Source organism: Zingiber officinale, chromosome 7A (genome assembly GCF_018446385.1).
Source record: "Zingiber officinale cultivar Zhangliang chromosome 7A, Zo_v1.1, whole genome shotgun sequence".
Taxonomy (NCBI): domain Eukaryota; kingdom Viridiplantae; phylum Streptophyta; class Magnoliopsida; order Zingiberales; family Zingiberaceae; genus Zingiber; species Zingiber officinale.
The window spans coordinates 87,205,796-87,225,537 of NC_055998.1; the positions used below are offsets into that span (position 1 = coordinate 87,205,796).

Genomic DNA, 19,742 nt, shown 5'->3' on the forward strand with positions numbered 1-19,742 from the left:
TATGATTAAATTTATATGGGTGGACTAACTCTAATTGAATCTATATAAATGAACTTAATCTCCATAAAATGGATTTACACTTGATTAATACACGTATATAATTAATTATCATTAAAGTAACTAAACTCAATTAAGTGATCTAATACTTCAAGCATATAAAGAATATTTGAATTAAATGATGTAGATTTAATGTATAGATCCAAAACCTGATTCATTAACATTGATGAGCTATTAATGATGGATGAGTTTTAAGGTTGATAGTCCCTATAGGATGAGCTATTAATGATGGATGGGTTTAAAGGTTGATAGTCCCTATAGGATGAACTTGAAATATAAAGAAAGATGCTCATGAATTAGATCACATTCAAGAGCTTCTTCAGCCTCCTTTCTCTCCCATCAAGAAAGAGCTAAGGATTGCCGCTGCCCACTTCTATAGAAGACTATTCCGTATTAGCAAGAACTCCAGCAACAAGTAAGAAGCATTAGTCTTTGTGATGGATTCAGGTCAACCATTTATGAGTTATTGCTTCGATTTCCTATTATATTTTAGAGATTGATAATAGCTAGATCATGTTATAGATGTATCCTTTAGTTTATGTATGATATATTGCAATTCTAACAATTGGTATCAGAGCTTAGGATTGACTTATTATTAGTTTTTAAGACGTAAGGATTATTTTTCAATATTTTGGCATAAATACATCATTTTTTGCATTTGATTCCATATGGATGAGCGAAATTGATGTATATTCATTTAATATAGCATGGATAAATTATGATTTAACCTATGAATCAAGTTTTTTGCATTATCTATGAAGAACAAGATTGGCAATGTGATTTTAGGGCAGAAAATCACGTTCAGAAATTAGGTTTTCTAATATCAATTGATTAGGAAGGTTCACAATTGATTGGAAGTCATGAATTTACTAACAAAAGCTCCTTAAATCGATCAACCAATCGATTGGCGTATGGCTTAATTGATTGGGATGCTTAAGTTTGCGAACAAAATGGCCCAGAATCTATCAGTCGATCGATTGGTGTTTACCAATCGATCAACATGAGGAGTTAATCAATTGGAATTGCCTGATCATGGCAAAAGTTGAACAGAGAACTTTTGGATCGATCAGCTGACCGATTGGGATCACCAATCAATCAGCTAATCGATTGAAGATTGTAAAAAGTCAACAGAAAGCTTTTGAATCGATCGGCTAATCGATTGGGGTTCACCAATTGATCGACCAATCTATATGAGTTCGCTGGGTTATTCACATAAAGTTTCTGAATCGATTGGCTAATCAATTAGCATTAGTTAATCAATCAGCTGGGGTTGATGAACAAACAAACAGAAGCCTTCTAGATCGATCACTGGATCGATTCATGTGTGTTCAATCGATTAATCAATCGATTGGCATGCGTGTGAATCGATTCATCCTTTCTTGATCGATTGATAAAGGTGTCAATGGATTGATATCTAATATCAATCAATTGATAATTGAATTTAGCTCAATTTTCAACAATTTCTTCCTGGATTCTTCTTTGCTCTTGCTACTTAGCTAAACTTATACTATCACCAAAGCGAGAACTCTTGGGGAGGCTAGGAGTATTAGTGTAGAGGGATGTATGTCCATACTAAGGGTGATTGACCTAAAAGAAAATCATTCTTATGTCAGATATATGTTTAAGAAAGTTCACAAATTAAGTTAAACTTCGTGATCTTGCACATGGTGTGTCAGCCCAAAGGAAGGGACACTGTGTGCCGATTAGAGGCATTGTAAGTGATGCTAGAAAACATAAGCTAACTAACGAAGTTCGTGAATAAAATATCATGTGCATAATGTGTCGGCCCAAAGGAAGGCGAGTTATGCCGCATATGAAGGTAGATCATGAGTTATTTAGAGAGTATCAATAGCAAGTTACAATTTAGTCCAAAGGCTTAATGTAATATTGCACTAGATATCTCCATATGCCCACATAATTGCATGTTGTGGTTGTTCCATTTTGTTATTGCATAACTATAAAGATATATACCTTGTTTGTTAAATTGAGCTATGTTCTTTATTTTTTGTTTATGTAGACTCTAAATTCTGCTAATTTAAACAACATCCCTATGCTTACTAGCACAAACTTTGGACAATATAATGGAAAGAGCATATTACAATTTTATTAGGTTGCATGGATCTAGACTATGCATTTAGGCATGATCGCCCAGCACCTTTGACTGATGATTCCATTGCGGATCAAAAGGTGAATTTTGACAAGTGGGAGCGATCTAATCGTATGAGTATGATGATCATGAGAATGTCATGCTGGAATCACTTAGGGGTTCGATAACTGAAAAGGAGGATGTTAAGACTTTTCTTAAGGAATTAACAGACCAATTTGCCTCAATTAAAAAAGTTGAGACTACTACACTTCTCATGAAGTTAGTGTCCATGCGGTACATAGGGAAGGGTAACATTAGGGAGCACATCATGGAGATGTCCAACTTGGTTACAAGGCTTAAGACATTAAAGTTAGACATGTCTGAAAGTGTCCTTGTGAACCTTATCTTAATCTCTCTGCCTACATAGTTCACTCCTTTTAAGATTAGTTATAATACTCAAAAGAAAAATTGGACACTAAATGAGCTCATAGCTCAGTGTCTACAAGAAGAAGAGGGATTGAGAGGTGACACATCTCAAAGTGCTCACTATGTATCCTCATCTCAATATTCGAACAAGAAAAGAAGAAGGATAATGATAAGAGTAAGGGTAAACTGCAATGACTAGGGCTTCAGGGTATAAGATGCAAAAGCAACAAGATTAAAACCCAACTTGTTTCTTTTGTAAAAGAAAGGTCATCTGAAGAAGAATTGCCCTAGATACGCCAACTGGTGTGTCAAGAAAAGTATACTTCTGAACTTTTTTAGTTTAGAAGTCAACCTAGCTACTGTACCTAATAACACTTGGTGGATAGATACTGGTACATATAAGTATAACTATACAGGATTGTCTCATGAGCTGAATGTTAATTGATGGCGAAAGATTCATCTATACGGGAATGAGCAAGAAGGCAAAAGTAGAGGTAATAGGTATCTTTAGAGTTTGTTTGGGGAACAATGTACTTTTGAATTTGAAAAATATAGTTGTAGTGTGGTCTTTTAAATGGAACTTGATTTCTATTTCATGTTTGGACAAATTCGGATACACTTGTTCATTTAGAAATGGAAAGTTTAGTATTTTTCAAAATTCTATCTTGTGTAGTACTGGTTCTTTAATTGAAAAACTATATAGATTGAACACTGAAATTCATATAGATAATCTTGTGATGCATAGTATAGGTGTGAAGCGTGGTGTGACAAATGAGAATTCATCCATATTGTGGCATAAGCATTTAAGGCATATCTCTAAACAATGCTTAGAAAGGTTAATGTCACAAGAAATTCTCGACTCCTTTGATATATCAGATTTTAGAATCTGCATTAAGTGTATTAAGGGGAAAACAACTAACAAAAGTAATAAGGGTTCAACACAGAGTAATGGAGTCTTAGAGCTTATACATACGAATATATATAGATCATTTCCTAAGGCTTCTTGGAATAGTCAAGCATACTTTATAAGTATTATAGATAATTATTCTCAAAACGAATACTTATACCTTATTCATGAGAAATCGCAATCCCTAGACATGTTCAAAACCTTCAAAGCTAAGTTAAAAATTAACTTGGTAAGAAGATTAAAGCCATAAGATCATACCATGGTGGTGAATACTATAGTAGATCTGACGGATCAGGTGAACAACATCCTGGGTCATTTGCGGATTACCTTGTTGAATGTAGTATCGTGACGCAATACACCATGCCTGGGACACCTCAGTAGAATAGTGTAGTAGAGTGATGAAATCGAACCTTTAAGGGCATCGTGAGAAGTATGATTGCATTTTTTTCTCTACCGGAGTCCTTGTGGGGTGAAGCACTCAAGACTGTAGTTTACCTATTCAACAGAGTTCCTAGTAACACAGTGACGAAAATCACATACGAGTTGTGGACAGGTAAAGCGCCTAGTTTAAGGAATCTACAAGTCTGGGGTTATTCAGCTGAGGTTAAACCTTAAAGGTCTAATGAAAGGAAATTAGATTCAATAACCGTTAGTTTCCATTTTGTAGGATACTCTAAAAACTCAAGAGGTTTCAAGTTCTATAACCCCTTAAGTAGATCCTTTTCGATACAAATAATACCAAATTCATTGAGGATAGTGGGAGTGATAAAGCTAGGGAAATATCATTTGAGGAGAACATTAGTGATCGTAATATGGTAACTACTGATGCTGCTGATACTTAAATGATTACCATTTCACATATAGTTGAAGCTACACAACTGGAAGGGATAGTTGGCCATGATATTCCCATGTCACCTTCAATTTATTTGGAAGGTACATTATCTCAAATAGAGGTATTCCCTCCTATGGTTGAAAATGACTCCTAACCATCTCAAAATCAAATGTCACTAAGAAGATCCATTAGAGATAGGAGATCCGCAATATCTCATGATTATATATATCTCCAAGAGCATGAATTTGACATTGGGTTGGAAGATGATCTCACATCATTCCAATAAGTCAAACAATGCACTCATTCAGAAAAATGGATCAATGTCATGAAGGAAGAGATGAAGTCTATGGCGGATAACGGCATTTGGGAACTTGTAGAATTACCTAAAAGTGTAAAATCCATTGGTTGTAAATTGATATTTAAAATCAAATGGGATTCACATGGCAATATTGAAAAGTATAAGGCATGCCTAGTTGCCAAGGGATTCACTCAAAAGGATGACATTGATTACAAGGAGACTTTTTTGCTGATTTCAACAAAAGACTCTCTTAGGATAATCATGACACTTATAGCTCATTATTGTAGGACCGTGAAACGTCGATAGAGGGGGGGTGAATATCGATTAAAAAAAATGTTTTAAAAAGAGTTAAGTGCAGCGGAATAATAAAGACTGAGACACGATATTTTTTTACTTCGTTCGGAGCCTGTGACGACTCCTACTTGAAGGCACGTACTCCGTGAGTACTTTCGTTGGGCAATCACTAGCAGTTCGAAAAATAATTACAATTAGTACAAGAATGCTAGAAAAATGAAGACAGGTACCGACAAGAATAAAAGAAAGGAAAGGAGCGTCTTGTCGGATCTTCGTTGGTGTCGCTAGAGCGCAGAGTAGCAAAGCAAGCAGTAGAAGACTTTCTTTCTAATGATTCTTTGAAGCTCCCCTCTGACCCTTCTTTTATATGAAGCTCGGGGCGCCCCGGATCCCTTCCGGGCACCCTGGTGGGACGTGGCAGGTCCAACCATCAAGCTCCACGTGGCGACGCGCGAGTTGGGATAGAACTTGCCTCCGGGCGCCCGGACCTCCTATTTCCAGGAATTCCTTCTCCTGTAAAATAGAGTTAGTCCGAGGCAAATATACATCCTGTAAAACATATTGTTAGCACAGTTAAAGTTCAACAGATAAATAAAAAGAGTATGACTTAGATTCCGTCTTTCCGAGACCGGAATCTAGTCACGATCTCGACTTAGACATCCAAAATGGATCTAAGCCGGATCGACGCCTAATGTTCCCTTCCCGGGAACGTGCCCTCGCAGTCACTCCCCTCCAGTGACTTACCTCACTTACCTGCCAGACGTCCGGTCAGCCCGTCGACCCGTCTGGACTTCGTGCCAGCTATCCGGTCAGCCCGTCGACCTAGCTGGACTTCTCGCCAAGCGTCCGGTCAGCCCGTCGACCCGCTTGGACTTCTCGCCAGCTATCTGGTCAGCCCGTTGACCTAGCTGGGCTTCGTGCCAGACATCCGGTCAGCCCGTCAACCTGTCTGGACTTCTCCTGCACACTCGATCAGAGTGTTTAGACAACTACAGACTAACTTAACCTGATTTGTCATTCATCAAAACCTTGGTTAAATTGTTAATGCTAACCGCACCAACAATTATGACCTAGAATTAAATCAAATGGACTTTAATGTTGGGTTGCAAGGTTGCAAACAAAGTCCCACATTGAAAATACATGGAAAAAATCATAAATTTATAGGGAAAAGATATCTCCATTAGTATGAGGCATTTTAGGTAAAGTCCAAAAATAAAATCATGAGGGCTTAAGCCCGAAGTGGATAATATCATGTAATTATGGAGATATTTAAATTTCTTTTGGTCCTAACAATTCATATCAAAGTTTGGACTATCAGAAGGTTTAACCACCAAATCGTACGCAAGAACTATGGTCTAATTGAGCCATGTGAGTAGAAATTGACCTCGAACAAAGGAAGTGGAGGCTCTCATATCTGAATCAAGAGGGTCAAACACCAGACAGGAAGTCCTAGTTGCAGCTAGGTAAGGAAGTCCTTGTTCGATCTAGCGCGCCCAAAGACGTAGAAACACAGCGAAAATTAACTAGATCCTCTTATCCAGTGGATCCATGCGAATGGAAGAAACATTTTCTATTCATAATCTATACTAAGCTACATGATAGGATTATACCTTTGATGTGTGCCCTTCGCAATCCCGACAGCAACCTTTTCTTATTTAGATGCAAATCTCAGCGTGTTCAAGCGTCCGCGCGTCTACGGTATCCACACGAACAAGCCTTGCCTTTGATTGTCTCATAAACAAAGCAAGATGGAGAAGGAAAATACACAAGGTTGTGCTAGCAACCTCAATGGTGTGTTCGGCCAAGATAGGGAAGGAGGAAGAAGGAGAATCAAAGAGACCTTTCACCTTCTCAAGTGATGAAAATCTCATGAAAAATATCATCCAAATGATATTTATAACCATCCCATGGAATACCAAGAGTCTCCACCCTTTCATATTCTAATCTAATAGCTCAAAATCAACCATTCAATCCAATGGTTGAATTTTGACCATTCAACTTCCTTTATGAACTCAAGTTCACCCAATGAGTCTAACTCATTGATTCCCATGCAATTGAACTCAATTCAACAATTAGATCCCTTTGAGTCTAACTCAATGAGTCAAATTCGGATTACACTTAATCCATTGATTCATCACATGAACCTATCTCCATATTAACTTGTTCTTTGTGTGTGACGCTATACGCTCTCAAAACATTGACAATGTATCCAAATCACCATTTACGATACATAAACAATGAGTGGCATCAAGCAAGACATCATTGCTACCCAAGTGACGAGAAAGTTGAGATCCGACCTAACCTGTCCGTGGCTATCATCATGTATGACTTGGTTCCTCTATCCTTGATATCTAGATTGATCCATGAGGCATAGACCGTATCATCCTCTTATCAATCTTTGTGTTTCTTGATCTCCAAGTAGATACACTTATCAAATAAGCTCAATATCTCATATTAACTCATTTACGCATAGTCATACTTTCTTGTGTCCTACTAATCAAGGAGCCCACAGATATCACTTCCATCATATGGAAGGGATAGATCCCATATACATCACTCACATCCCTCCGCATAATTCATTGCATACCCAGTGATTGATTTTATAGTCCACCCTGTTACGGGTGACGTTTGACGATACCAAAGTATACAACTCCTTATATAGGGAACCGTAGTGACTTCAGGTCTAAGGACTATTTATACCAATAGTCACATGAGAATGTTTATGACAATCATACGACGATCCATGAAACATTCTCATAGAGGGTCATTCAGTATATATTCTCTAATATATACTCATGTGTCAACCTGATATCTCATATTCATGACTTGTGAGATCAAGTCATCCGTTGACATACATGCTAATCTCAACGCATTAATATTGTCCTTGTATATTAATGCTCGACTAGGAATAGTTAAGAGTAGTGTTCTCTATAATATCTCACTATTAATTCAACCAATTGATATACTGTAGATAAGAACCTACTACCCAAGGATATTATTATATTTATTCAATCGGCACTCAACTGAAATAAAATAATAACCACCTTTGCCTTTTATAAATAATGATATATGATACAAAATGAGTTCTTTACAATCATCTCATAATTGGTACTAGGGCTAATACTAACAGTCCTAATAGGACGGGTGGATCGAGGGGCAGGAAAAGGATCAGACGTGGGAATCTTGTGGTCCTTCGTTTGAAGGAGAGATTGTTAAGTTGCAAGATTGCAAACAAAGTCCCACATTAAAAATACATGGGAAATATCATAAATTTATAAAGAAAAGATATCTCCATTGATATGAGACATTTTGGATAGAGCTCAAAAATAAAATCATGAGAACTTAGGCCTAAAGTGGATAATATTATGTCATTGTGGAGATAACTAAATTCCTTTTGGTCCTAACAATTAAGACTATGTTTCTCAATTGAAACATTGAAGAAACTATATACATGGTACAACCAGAGAACTTTGAGTCGGATGATTCAAAGCACCTAGTATGTAAACTAAGAAAATCTATTTATGGTTTACAGCAGGCATCTCGTCAATGGTACCAAAAGTTTTATCAAGTGATTTTTTTCATATGGTTTCAAGGAGAATCCAGTTGATCAATGTTTGTATATCATATTCAGTGGGAGCAAGTTTATTATACTTGTTCTTTATGTGGATGATATGTTGCTTGCAAGCAATGATATGAGTTTACTGCTAGAAACTAAGTCATTTCTTTCCGGTGAATTTGAAATGAAGGATCTTGGTAAAGCATGATTGTTCAAGGTATACACTTGGACTATCACAAAAAACCAATATAGAAAAGGTGCTCATTCAATATGGCATGCGGAATTGTGCTCCCGACGATGCTCCGGTGGCAAAGGGTGATAGATTTAGGTTACAACAATGTCCACGTCATGAACTTGAGATCAAAGAAATGTAGCAATTCCCTTATGCATCAGCAGTAGGGAGTTTGATGTATACTCAGATATGTACGTGTCCAGATCTTGCATACATTGTGGGGATATTGGACGAATATTTGAGTAACTCTGGACCAGAGCATTGGAAATTTATAAAGAGGATTATGCGATATTTGCAAAGAACGAATGATTGCATGCTCACATATCGGAGATTAGGTCATCTGGATATCATTGGATACTCAGGCTTCGATTTTGTTGGATGCTTGGATAATAGGATGTCCACCTCATGTTATGTCTTCATGGAGAAAGGAGCTATATCATGAAAAATCGTCAAACATAGGCTAATATATAGTCACTTCAACTATGGAGGCAGAGTTCATAGCTTGCTATGAAGCTTCCAACCATGGGATATGGATGCAGAACCTTATCACAGGGTTACAGATCATTGAGGGCATTGACAAGCCATTGAAAATCAACTGTAATAACAAACCTACAGAATTGTATTTTAAGAACAACCGTAGTTCGTCGAAGTCTAAACACACATAAAGTTGTTGACGGTTAAAGAATGAGTTTAGAATGATTAAATAATGATAGAGCATATAAGGACAGATTATAAGTTAGCGGATCCACTCACCAAGGGTTTGTTACCCAAGGTGTTTCAGCAGCATGTGTTGAATATGAAAGTTCTTCCTTTTGATAAAATACCTATTATGTAGGAATCTATATTTTGTATGATGCTTTATATTTATGAACACATATTTTTATCTCATTGTATATACTGTAGTTTTTTTATATATGTGCATGATTTTGACTTTTTTGACATATGGATATCATATTTACTGTTGTAGTTTTGTATTTGGTTGTTGTAAATATGATGTGGACTCCATTTAGAATCATAAAGTTGAATGATGATTTACCATTGCAGTTTGGCATAAGATTTTGGTAAATATGATTTGAACCGGTTTAAGTCATAAAGAGAAATAATTAAGAATGGACACTTGTAGATCACATGTCGTTCTATTCTTATACTACACATCTACATTTGATTTATGTCATTAATGATATTAGTATTGTGATTATTGTTGGGTCTTGTTACAGTTATAGTAACTGTGATTTCTTTAGTTTTGTACTAATTGATTTAATGGACGAGATTATTTAAAAGGACATTTAACCCATAAAGTTGTTGAGCTCAACTTAAGGGTTGTGTAGTGTATAAGGAATCAAGTATATCTCAAGTGGGAGATTGTAGGATTAAGTCCACATGGGTGGACTAGATCTAATTGAGTCTGCATGGGTGGACTTAATCTCCATAAGATGAGATTACACTTGATTAATACACATATACAACATCATTAAAGTAATTAAATCTAATATAGTGATCTAATGCTTTAAGCATATAAAGAGAGTTTGGATTAAATGGATGTGGATTCAATGTATCGATCCAAAACCTAGTTCATTAAGATTGATAGGTTGTTAATGATGGATGGACTTTAAGGTAGATAGTGTAAGTACCACGTAATAGTTTTGATGTGGTCGACTAAGTTAAGTTAGGTCCTATTGTATTTGACCTTGTGTCTAAGTGTGCAGGAACTTAGGAACATAAGAAGTCGAGCGAAAGACACAACTAGTAAGAAGGATGACAAACTTTTATTTTTGTTTTGAGATCAAAGTAAAGGTAGCAAAAAAACACAAAAATTAAAAGCAAGTAAGAAGACAGAAACAGACACGGTCGATTTTACTTGGTTTAGAGCCTTCGGCGACTCCTACTCTAAGACCTAGGTCCCGCGGACTTATCAATGGATAATCCACTAAAATATGTCTTCCGAAACCACCGAAAGAGGGAATCGGGTACAATGAAAGTTGGAACAAGTGCAACACACTACACTTATCCTTTTGCAATAATTAAGTACAGAATTTTAAAGCAATCAAACACTTTTTCGGAAATGGTCGGCTCGAGCTCGATGTTTGGATGGCTTCTTAGCGGTAGATGGGCATTGCAACGTTGTAATAAAGTCATAGTAGGAAGCTGAAGTAGTTGAAACCTCAATCGAATGCGTAGAAGCTTGTGTCTGAGTTGTGTTTTGAAGCTTGGTCGAGATGCCCTTATAAAGGATGTAGAATGCGCCTTCCATAGGCTTGAAGGCACCTCCAACCTGAGAAATCTGATCTCGAGTTTGTTACTGCTTATCGCCGACGAGTTCTTAACTTTATCTTGCAGAAGGCATCTTTCATGTACTGAAGGAACCTTCCATGAATAGTGCAAAGGGCCCTTCCTTCACCTGGAAGGCGCCTCGAGAATTATTCACCCGAGGTCTTTTATGCTCCCTTTGCCCTGCAAAATATGTTAGTCCAAAACTAAAATATCTAGCCTACAACATAAAGTTAGCATAGTAATAATAAGTAGTAATAATTAGCTCCTATCCTCCCTAGACTAGGAATTAGTCAAGGTCTCAGTTTAAGGATCCAAAATGGACATAAACTGGACCGATGTCTACTGTCCCTCAACCGTGACACGTCCTCACTGGGTCACTCTCTTCTAGTGACTTACCTTCACTTACCAACTTGAAGTCGGTTAACTAGCCCCTTGACCCACTAGGTCTTCATGCCAGTTGTCAAGTCCATAAACTCAACTGGACTTCTGCTAGTTGTTAGGTCCTGTGGACCCAACCGAACTTCCCGCTATATATCAGGTCGGCCCTTTGACCTATCTGGGCTTCGCACCAACTATCAGGTCTTCAGACCTAGCTGGATTTCAACCTGGTGTTAGGTCCTCTAGACACATCAACTCCTACATGCTTGGTAAAATAATTAGATCACATAAAGACCTAACTTAACTCACTTGTCATTCATCAAAACCTGAGTTAAACTGTTAGTGCAAATTGCACCAATAGATGGCACGGGAAAGAGTCAACAGACTCGGTGCGTCTGAGGGACAAGGTGTTGCAGAAGAGTACGATGACGGATGAGAAGGAAACACACAACGTTTCCGAGAGATAAGAAGCTGGAGCGGATAATTACTCGAGGATGAAGATCAGCTAAGGAGTTGATCTGTTGCAGGAAAGGCGCCTTTCATGAACAGTGTCGAAGAGGCTTTCAAGATGGCAAATAGAGCTTTCCACTTGAAGGCGCCTTGGACCCTATTGAAGGTGTCTTCCACCCTCGGATAAGATTTTATAGGAACTATAAAAAGGCTCCTCGAGCTAGGAAATATTCAATAACTTTAACAACAAGTCTTGTACTCTTTCCTAGTCATTATTTTGAGCTGTCAAATTCTGTAAAAGGCTTCTCTGCTTGCAACAAAGGAGAATTCTAGTGGAGTACTTTCAAAGCCTTGGATTAACAACCACCTAGGTTGTAACCAAGTAAATGTTTGACCTTCTTACTTCTTTTTTTTTAGTTTTTTTTTGTTTAAATTAATTATGCCTACTAATCTAAGTTGAAAGAACGAGAAGGGATTAATTTCATTTGGCAAGTAATTCACCCCCTCTTGCCGACCCTATCTACACCAACAAGTGGTATAAGAACCAAAATGCTTCAAAAAGGATTAACCGCCACTGAAGTAATGAGTCGATGATCGGTGTAAGTATTCATTCACCGATGTTTGAGGGAGACTTCGCACAATGGAAACGTTGGATGGATGTATTTTTTAAAATAAATTTTGAAATTCTTTTAATTATGAAATATGATTTTATAGCTCCTAAGGACCAATAAGGAGCTAAAAAATAAGAGTATCCATGAACAAAGAAAGAACAAGCCGATTTCATGGCAAACGATAAAAGCAGAGTTTCATCTGTTGAACGTTCTTCTGCTCCAGGAGGTCAATCGAATCGACAGCTATAATTCGGCCAAAGAGCTCTGGGAGAAATTCCTAGAACTCTACGAAGTGACTTCGGGACCCAAGTTAGCAAGGTGAGACATCCTCTGAACCCAGCTAACAAACCTTCGGATGAACAATGGAGAGAAGGTAGCTCAACTTCAATCAAGGATCAAAGAACTCATCACTCAGCTCAGCAATCTCAGAGAATCGATAACGAACCATGATTCTATCCGGTACGCGCTCAACATTTTTCCAAGAACTTTGGAATGATCATCCTTAGTAGATGCATACTACATCTCAAAGTACTTCGAAGTAAATACACTAGAGAATTTGTTTTCTACTTTTGAATTTCACGAGAGTCGATGTGCAGATCCTAAAGAACCCAAAAAGTCAAACAACAATCTTTCCTTAAAAGCCAAGAAGGGCGAACCAAACTCCAAAGCATCAATCGATGAAGACGAAGCTGCTCTAATGGTAAGAAAATTTAGTAAATTTATTAAATCTAATAAATTTAAGACACATACTAAGAAACAATCTCGGAGCAAAAGGAAGGTCTGATGCTATAATTGTCCAAAAGAAGGGCACATCAAGGATGACCGTCTTAAATTGAAGAATAAGGACAAAATACCAACAAAATCGAAACTCAAAACTCTGAAGGCGACGTGGGACGAATCATCGCCATCAGAATCAAAAGTTGAAGAATACGCCGGACTAGCCCTATTGGCAAACCACCAAGAAGAAGATGAAAGCAACTCAGATATGAGCATCGATGAAGGAGGAGGATCTTCAGAAGAAAGCTACGATAAAGAGGGAGCATCACACCACGAGGTAAGTGAGGTACATGCATTATCTCCTGAACAATCTTTTGAATTTATCAAAATGTTATCTAAAAATATAGTAAAATTAGACAAAGACAATTCTAAAATAAAAATAAACTTAGCTAATTCATGTCTCTTAATAATGTATGATAATCTAAAAATAGAAAATGAAAAAATCAAAGCCCAAATAGAGAAATTAGAAAATGATTATGCAGGCTTGAATTCAAATACTTTTCAAAAATTAAAATTTAGGAAGTATAATAGAATCAACTGATGTATTAGAAATCATTAGGGACAGATTAGGAAAATTCCTAAGAATTATGTACCTCTGAAGTTTTTAGTAAATCCAGTAGGTAGGAACCTATATTGGGCTCCTAAATCTTTTTTATACTAAAGTTTCCAAAAAAAATTTTAAAAAATTATTTTAATTAGAAAAATATTTTTTAGATGATTTTTCTATTCAAAATTTTTATACTAATATAACAATAAACTTTCTATTAGACTAAATATTTTCAAATTTATTTGATCTATAATAAATTCTTTAAGAATGAATTACCGAAAAGATACTTTTAATTCTAAAAATTCACAAAAATCAAAATTTAAGAATTTTAATTTTTTTTTTCCTACCATTCTACTTTCTTCTATATAGATTTAAAAAAATTAACAGAATTTTTAGACATAAAAATATATTTTTAAATATTAGTTTTCTAAAAATAGGTTGCTATACTAAAAATATTTTTTTCTATTAAAGAATAAAATATTTTTTCATGAAAATTTTTATACTGGTTGTCTGTTTAAGTTTGAATAAATTTTTTAGAATTTTTAAAAATCGAGAAGTAATTTTATATTATTTTAGCCAAAAAAGAAGATTACCCAGTAAAATTCAAATATTTTTAAAAATAATTTATAAAAAAATATTACTTTACTGGATATTCTTTTAATAAACCTCAAGAAAATATCTTTTTTTTTAAGGTGCCTTGGATATATTTCCGTCTTTCTTTTTATGATCAAGCTTTCAAGAGATATAAAAAACCCCTCGAGGTAGGAAATATTCAATAACTTGAACAACAAGTCTTGTACTTTTTCCTAGTCATTCTTTTGAGCTGTCAAATTCTCTAAGAAGCCTCTCCACCTGCAACGAAAAACAATTCTAATAGAGCACTTTCAAAATATTAGATTAACAATCACTTAGGTTATAATCAAGTAAATATTTAGCATTCTTACTTCTTTCTTTTAATTGTTCATTTTTATGTTTAAATTAATTATGCCTACTAATTTAAGTTAAAATAATGAGGAGTTAATTTCATTTGATAGATAATTCACCCCCCTCTTGTTGGCTCCTACTGCCCCAACAGATAGTCTCTGTAGGATGAGCTTAATATATAAAAGAAGATGCTCATGAATTAAGACACGTTCAAGAGCTTCGTCAATCTCCTTTCTTCCTATTGAGAGAGCTAAAGATTGTTGTTGCCCACTATAGAAGACTATTCCGCACTAACCGGAACTTGACGACAATAACCATTAGTCTTTGTGATGAATTCAGATCAGAAATTTATGAGCTATTGTTTTGATTTCTTATTGTGATTTAAAGATTGATAATAACTAAATCTTATTGTAGATGCATCTTAGTTTATGTATGATGTATTATAATTCTAACATAAATTACACCTAATCCTCCTGGGCCTATTACAAGTTCAATTCATATGAGGGTTTATTAATTATACAAGAATATATGGAATCGATATCTTTGACTAGAAAGGTTTCAGCAGTGGCAGCACTATATTTATCCTATCTGTGATAATATATCAGATAAAAGAGGCATCAGTAAACCTAGATGTACAATGTACATGATCGCATTAGCAATAGGCTTGGCGAGCCCAACTACTTTGTCACTCCATTAGCAGTGTCGGAAGCCTCGTAGCCCCACGGGTTCTTGCTTGCCCAGTTCCATTGATCACGACACATCTCTTCGATTCCGTACTTAGCTCTGCAGTAGTCATTTTTCGATAAGTAATCAATTCATAGTTTTATGAAATCATAAGTCAATAAGCCATAACAATAGTACCAAAACAAATACAACATAGGAACAAGAGCAAGTTAATGAACAAAAGCACAGCGAGTGCATACTTCCAGTTCAACTCTGTTTCTGCTTTGCTAGTGGATGCAAACATGACTTCGGCATCACCAGGTCGCCTTCCAGCGAGGACGAGTGGGATTTTCTGAAACAGTATCAGTACGAATGAGGCCATTATTTTCACTAACTTGAAACCTTTGACTAAAGAAAAACATAGAAAGTTGGTTAGATCGTTTCCTCATCCGTCAGGGATTGTGGAATGTGTATTGTAGTACCTTTCCAGAAGCCTTCTCAAATGCTGCCACCATTTCCAAAACTGATGTTCCCTTTCCAGTTCCTAGGTTGTAAACTTCACAGCCTGCAGTTGCACAACGTTGTTAGACGAAAAGCCAAGTAGATTCTCTCCAAATTTTCCGAAATAAATACAACAATTCTTTAATTAAAAAAGAAAACTTGGCAAGTAGTCATGATTAGAAACAATGAGGAAAAAGAATGCATGCTATAAAACAGTATAGTGCATTTAACTTGTGTTAGAACTTAGAAGAGATGATTGCAACAAGTCTTTCACAAGGGTCATAGTAAAAGAATGTTTATTTGAGGAACCAACGAGTACAACAAGCTTAATGGAAGTCAATACCTTTCTTCGGGTCCTCAAAAAGCTTCTTTAGAGCAGCAATATGTCCCTCTGCAAGATCAACAACATGTATGTAGTCCCTTACCTGCAGTAATATATAAGATGTCCTTAATAAGAGACGCTAGATAAAATTTATTTACATGATAGAAACATCCAGGTAAAACAATTCCTCCAAACTCCAAAGGGAAATGTAAAGGTGAATAGCAAGATTTAACCCAAGTGTTGCACAATTTTTTCTGTATTTGAATAAACAAAATAAAGAAAGAATTAAATAAAGCAAATGGTTCATGAAACAATACCCCAGTTCCATCCTTGGTCAAATAGTCATTTCCAAACACTGTTAGTGCTGGTCTCCTCCCAACAGCAACTTGCTGGACCAGGGGCATCAGATTATTAGGAATTCCTCGAGGATCTTCACCGATGTCCCCGCTCGGATGAGCTCCCACAGGATTGAAATATCTTAGCAACATTATCTTCCACTCGCTATCGGCTTGGTGAATGTCACGACATATATCTTCAATCATAAGCTGTAACCATGAAATGAGAAACAATTTGATCATTCATCAAAGCAATACGAGCATTAAATTATAGAGAATTATGGTAAAGAAGAATGAAGATACCTTAGTTCGTCCATAGGGGTTCATTGCGCTTAAAGGCGACTCTTCTGTACAAGGCAAATCCTTAGGCCACCCATAGACAGTTGCTGATGATGAAAACACAAGCTGAACACAAAAACATAAGACAATAAAATAATGTATGGAAAGGGTGCCTCATGCCTAAGAAACTACTGCAGACAAAACTTGGATACAAGCCATAGTTAATAATACCGAGCAGATACTGCTAGTCGAATACTTAACTTCATCATGCAACACAATAATACTTAATTGACAAGAGTCGTTCAAAAGATGAAATCAAACTGCTATATAATCTCATTGTTGTACTCTTTATGCTTTAACTTATATACTATGTACATATTCATGTGCTTAACTATATATTAGCAAGAAACAATGAGCTGCAATCTCTGATAGAATCTTACACTAACAATACCCTGTGCATCCCTCAATTCTTCTATGAAATAAAATAAGTGAATATTCAGTCACTACCTTCTTGCATCTGTGAGCAGCCATTACTTCCAAAAGAGTAATTGTACCAATGAGGTTGTTCTTATAATAAAGCAAAGGCTTCTGGATGCTTTCACCCACAGCTTTTAAACCAGCAAAATGTATAATTGCGTCAAACCTGTTGATAGAATCCGTTGTTTCCATTACTGAAATGTGCATAATAATTGCCATAATTTAGCGAAAAAATATGCACATAAAACTAATGTTACTCGAGAAGATCAAAAGAAGTACATAGGTTGTAACTACGATGCAGCTTTTAAAACCAAAAACAATCTTAACACCGGAAACCCACAAACCTGTACTAACCATAAAATGTCACTTTGTGAATGCCAACAGATTTGACTAAAAACAGTATTTACAAAAAAAAAAAAAAAGAAGGGAAATGCATAAATAGAACCAATAACGTCGTTATAAGGCTAAAGAAACAGGTATGCACGTGCAATTACATATGATGATAAAAAAAATGGTTAAGACCTACTCTGTCGATGCAAAAACTTCTTCCAATGCCTCTTTATCCCGAATATCAATCTGCAAAAGAATTAACATGTTTAGCAATCAAATCCAATCAAAAACAGATTAGGTAATCTAGTGTTTCCATAAACTTTCATCAGAAAAACAAAGTAAAAGGATCCTAAACAAAAATCATGTGAAATTGCCACCACAAGAAAAGTCAGTTTCTCTTGATTGCAGATATTGAACATAAATTCTTGGTGAAAATCTATCACATATATTATCTCTTTGAAACCTTGCTGACGATTAACAAAAGGAAAGACCTTTTATGGTTACCGAAAACAATTAATATAGTCCTACATGAAAAATTGTAAAAAAAAAAAAAAATGTTCATAAGCTTAGCTGGGGAGCTATTAGATTAGTCTTACATGAAAAATTGTAATAATATGCTTGATGGGAGCTATTAATATGAGCAATTAAACATTTTTGGACAGTGGTTAAACCTAAAAAAGTCCATTTTCTCACCTAGATAAGTTGGTACAATTTGTATCCGAATATTCTTCTCTAAGGAAATTATGTGTTTAAAGGAGACTCTCCTATGGCAAAGCCTCCATCAGGATACATATGTTGTTGATTAGGATTGATTCTCGTATTATAAGTAATGCTATATTGAAGTTGATTGGCTCACCTCTTATCCCAAAAACTTGAGCTACGATAAAATGCAAATTTATATATTTATATTCTTAATTGTATTCTCAACACCATATCACAACATCTTCATATGGGTACATGCATGAACAAAGCTCAAGTGATTACAAAATTTTGTGTAAACTTGATTTGACTTGACTGTTATTTGAATTCCAAGAAGTTGGTTTGAGGTCAAACAGAATTTTTGTTTCAAAATATACTAGGAAAGTGAAATTTTTGGATTGGAGCATTTTGCAAAAATAGATAAAATATTCGAGGCAAATGAAAAAACCTCCACCAAAGAAGACAACTGCTTCTCACAATCTCACATATCCTATCTGTTTCACAACCTGTATTTTTTTTTTTTTTTTTGGTCGGAGCACAAACTAAATCTTGTTAGACGCTCATACGTATATATAGTACGGCGTTAAGTTTCGTCTTATGCACTCCCTAATTTGATTAAAGAACTCCTGATAAATCAGAGGCGCCCAGAATCCCAATTTCTCCAATTGGTTCATGGATTAAAATCTTACGACCGCTTTCCATACCCCACAACTAGGAACGATGTTGCTCCAGGATTCACGGAAAGAAAGCAAAATGAAACATGACGATCAAACAAACACTCAAAGATTATAAAGCTCATATCTACGAAAGAAAAACCACATGCATCAACAATACGCAAACGCAGAACCATACCCAGAGCCGAAATTGCTGCAGTTACCTTATGAAAGGTCAAATTTTTGCGGAACTCGCCGGCCAGCTCAGCGACGCGCTGGATGGCGACCTCGGAGGAGTTGTCGAGGTTATCCACCACGACGACGGAGCACCCCTCAAGGAGGAGCTGCAGCACGGTGTGGCTGCCGATGTAGCCTGCGCCACCGGTGACCAAGACGCGCCCGGCAGCGGAGAGTCGGAGCTGCATGCTGCGAGATGAAACGCGACGATTTAGGGCTCGAAGAAACTGCGATCGAGTGCCAGGCAGATTGGGAATGCGAAGGGAGGGCGACTGCGGGGCGGTGTTTATACAAACGATTAGGCGCGGACCAGTTTGGGTGCTGCCCGTCGATATCGATGTGTCCGCATACGAAACTCTCTGGAACGGTTGAGTGGTAATACAACGACCGATACGTTTACCACCGACTTCCGCCCGGATTCTTTTATGTGGGCCCCACTCGTAGTTCCAATCACAGGTAGCATAGCTGCATAGGTAGGGCGTAGGGGAGCCGAAGGACTCTGGAGTCTGGACGTCTCCAGGCACAGAAGGAGTGACCGAATAAGGGCCTGTTTTCCAGATTTTTCATCTGTACACACTTTCCATCCAATCAGAAAACAGG

General features: G+C 36.5%; 1 protein-coding gene across 1 annotated transcript; it reads right to left on the reverse strand.

Moving 5' to 3' along the window:
• Nucleotides 1–15,173: 15,173 nt before the first annotated feature.
• LOC122001717 (UDP-glucose 4-epimerase GEPI48-like) lies at nt 15,174–19,493 on the reverse strand. The gene is made up of 9 exons (XM_042556607.1): nt 19,130–19,493; nt 17,750–17,799; nt 17,254–17,389; nt 16,771–16,872; nt 16,450–16,677; nt 16,154–16,235; nt 15,792–15,874; nt 15,570–15,661; nt 15,174–15,429 (listed from the first exon to the last, which is right to left on the reverse strand). The coding sequence occupies exons 1-9, from the start codon at nt 19,328–19,330 to the stop codon at nt 15,324–15,326; spliced, it is 1,080 nt and encodes a 359-aa protein (XP_042412541.1). The 5' UTR covers nt 19,331–19,493; the 3' UTR covers nt 15,174–15,323.
• Nucleotides 19,494–19,742: the final 249 nt, after the last annotated feature.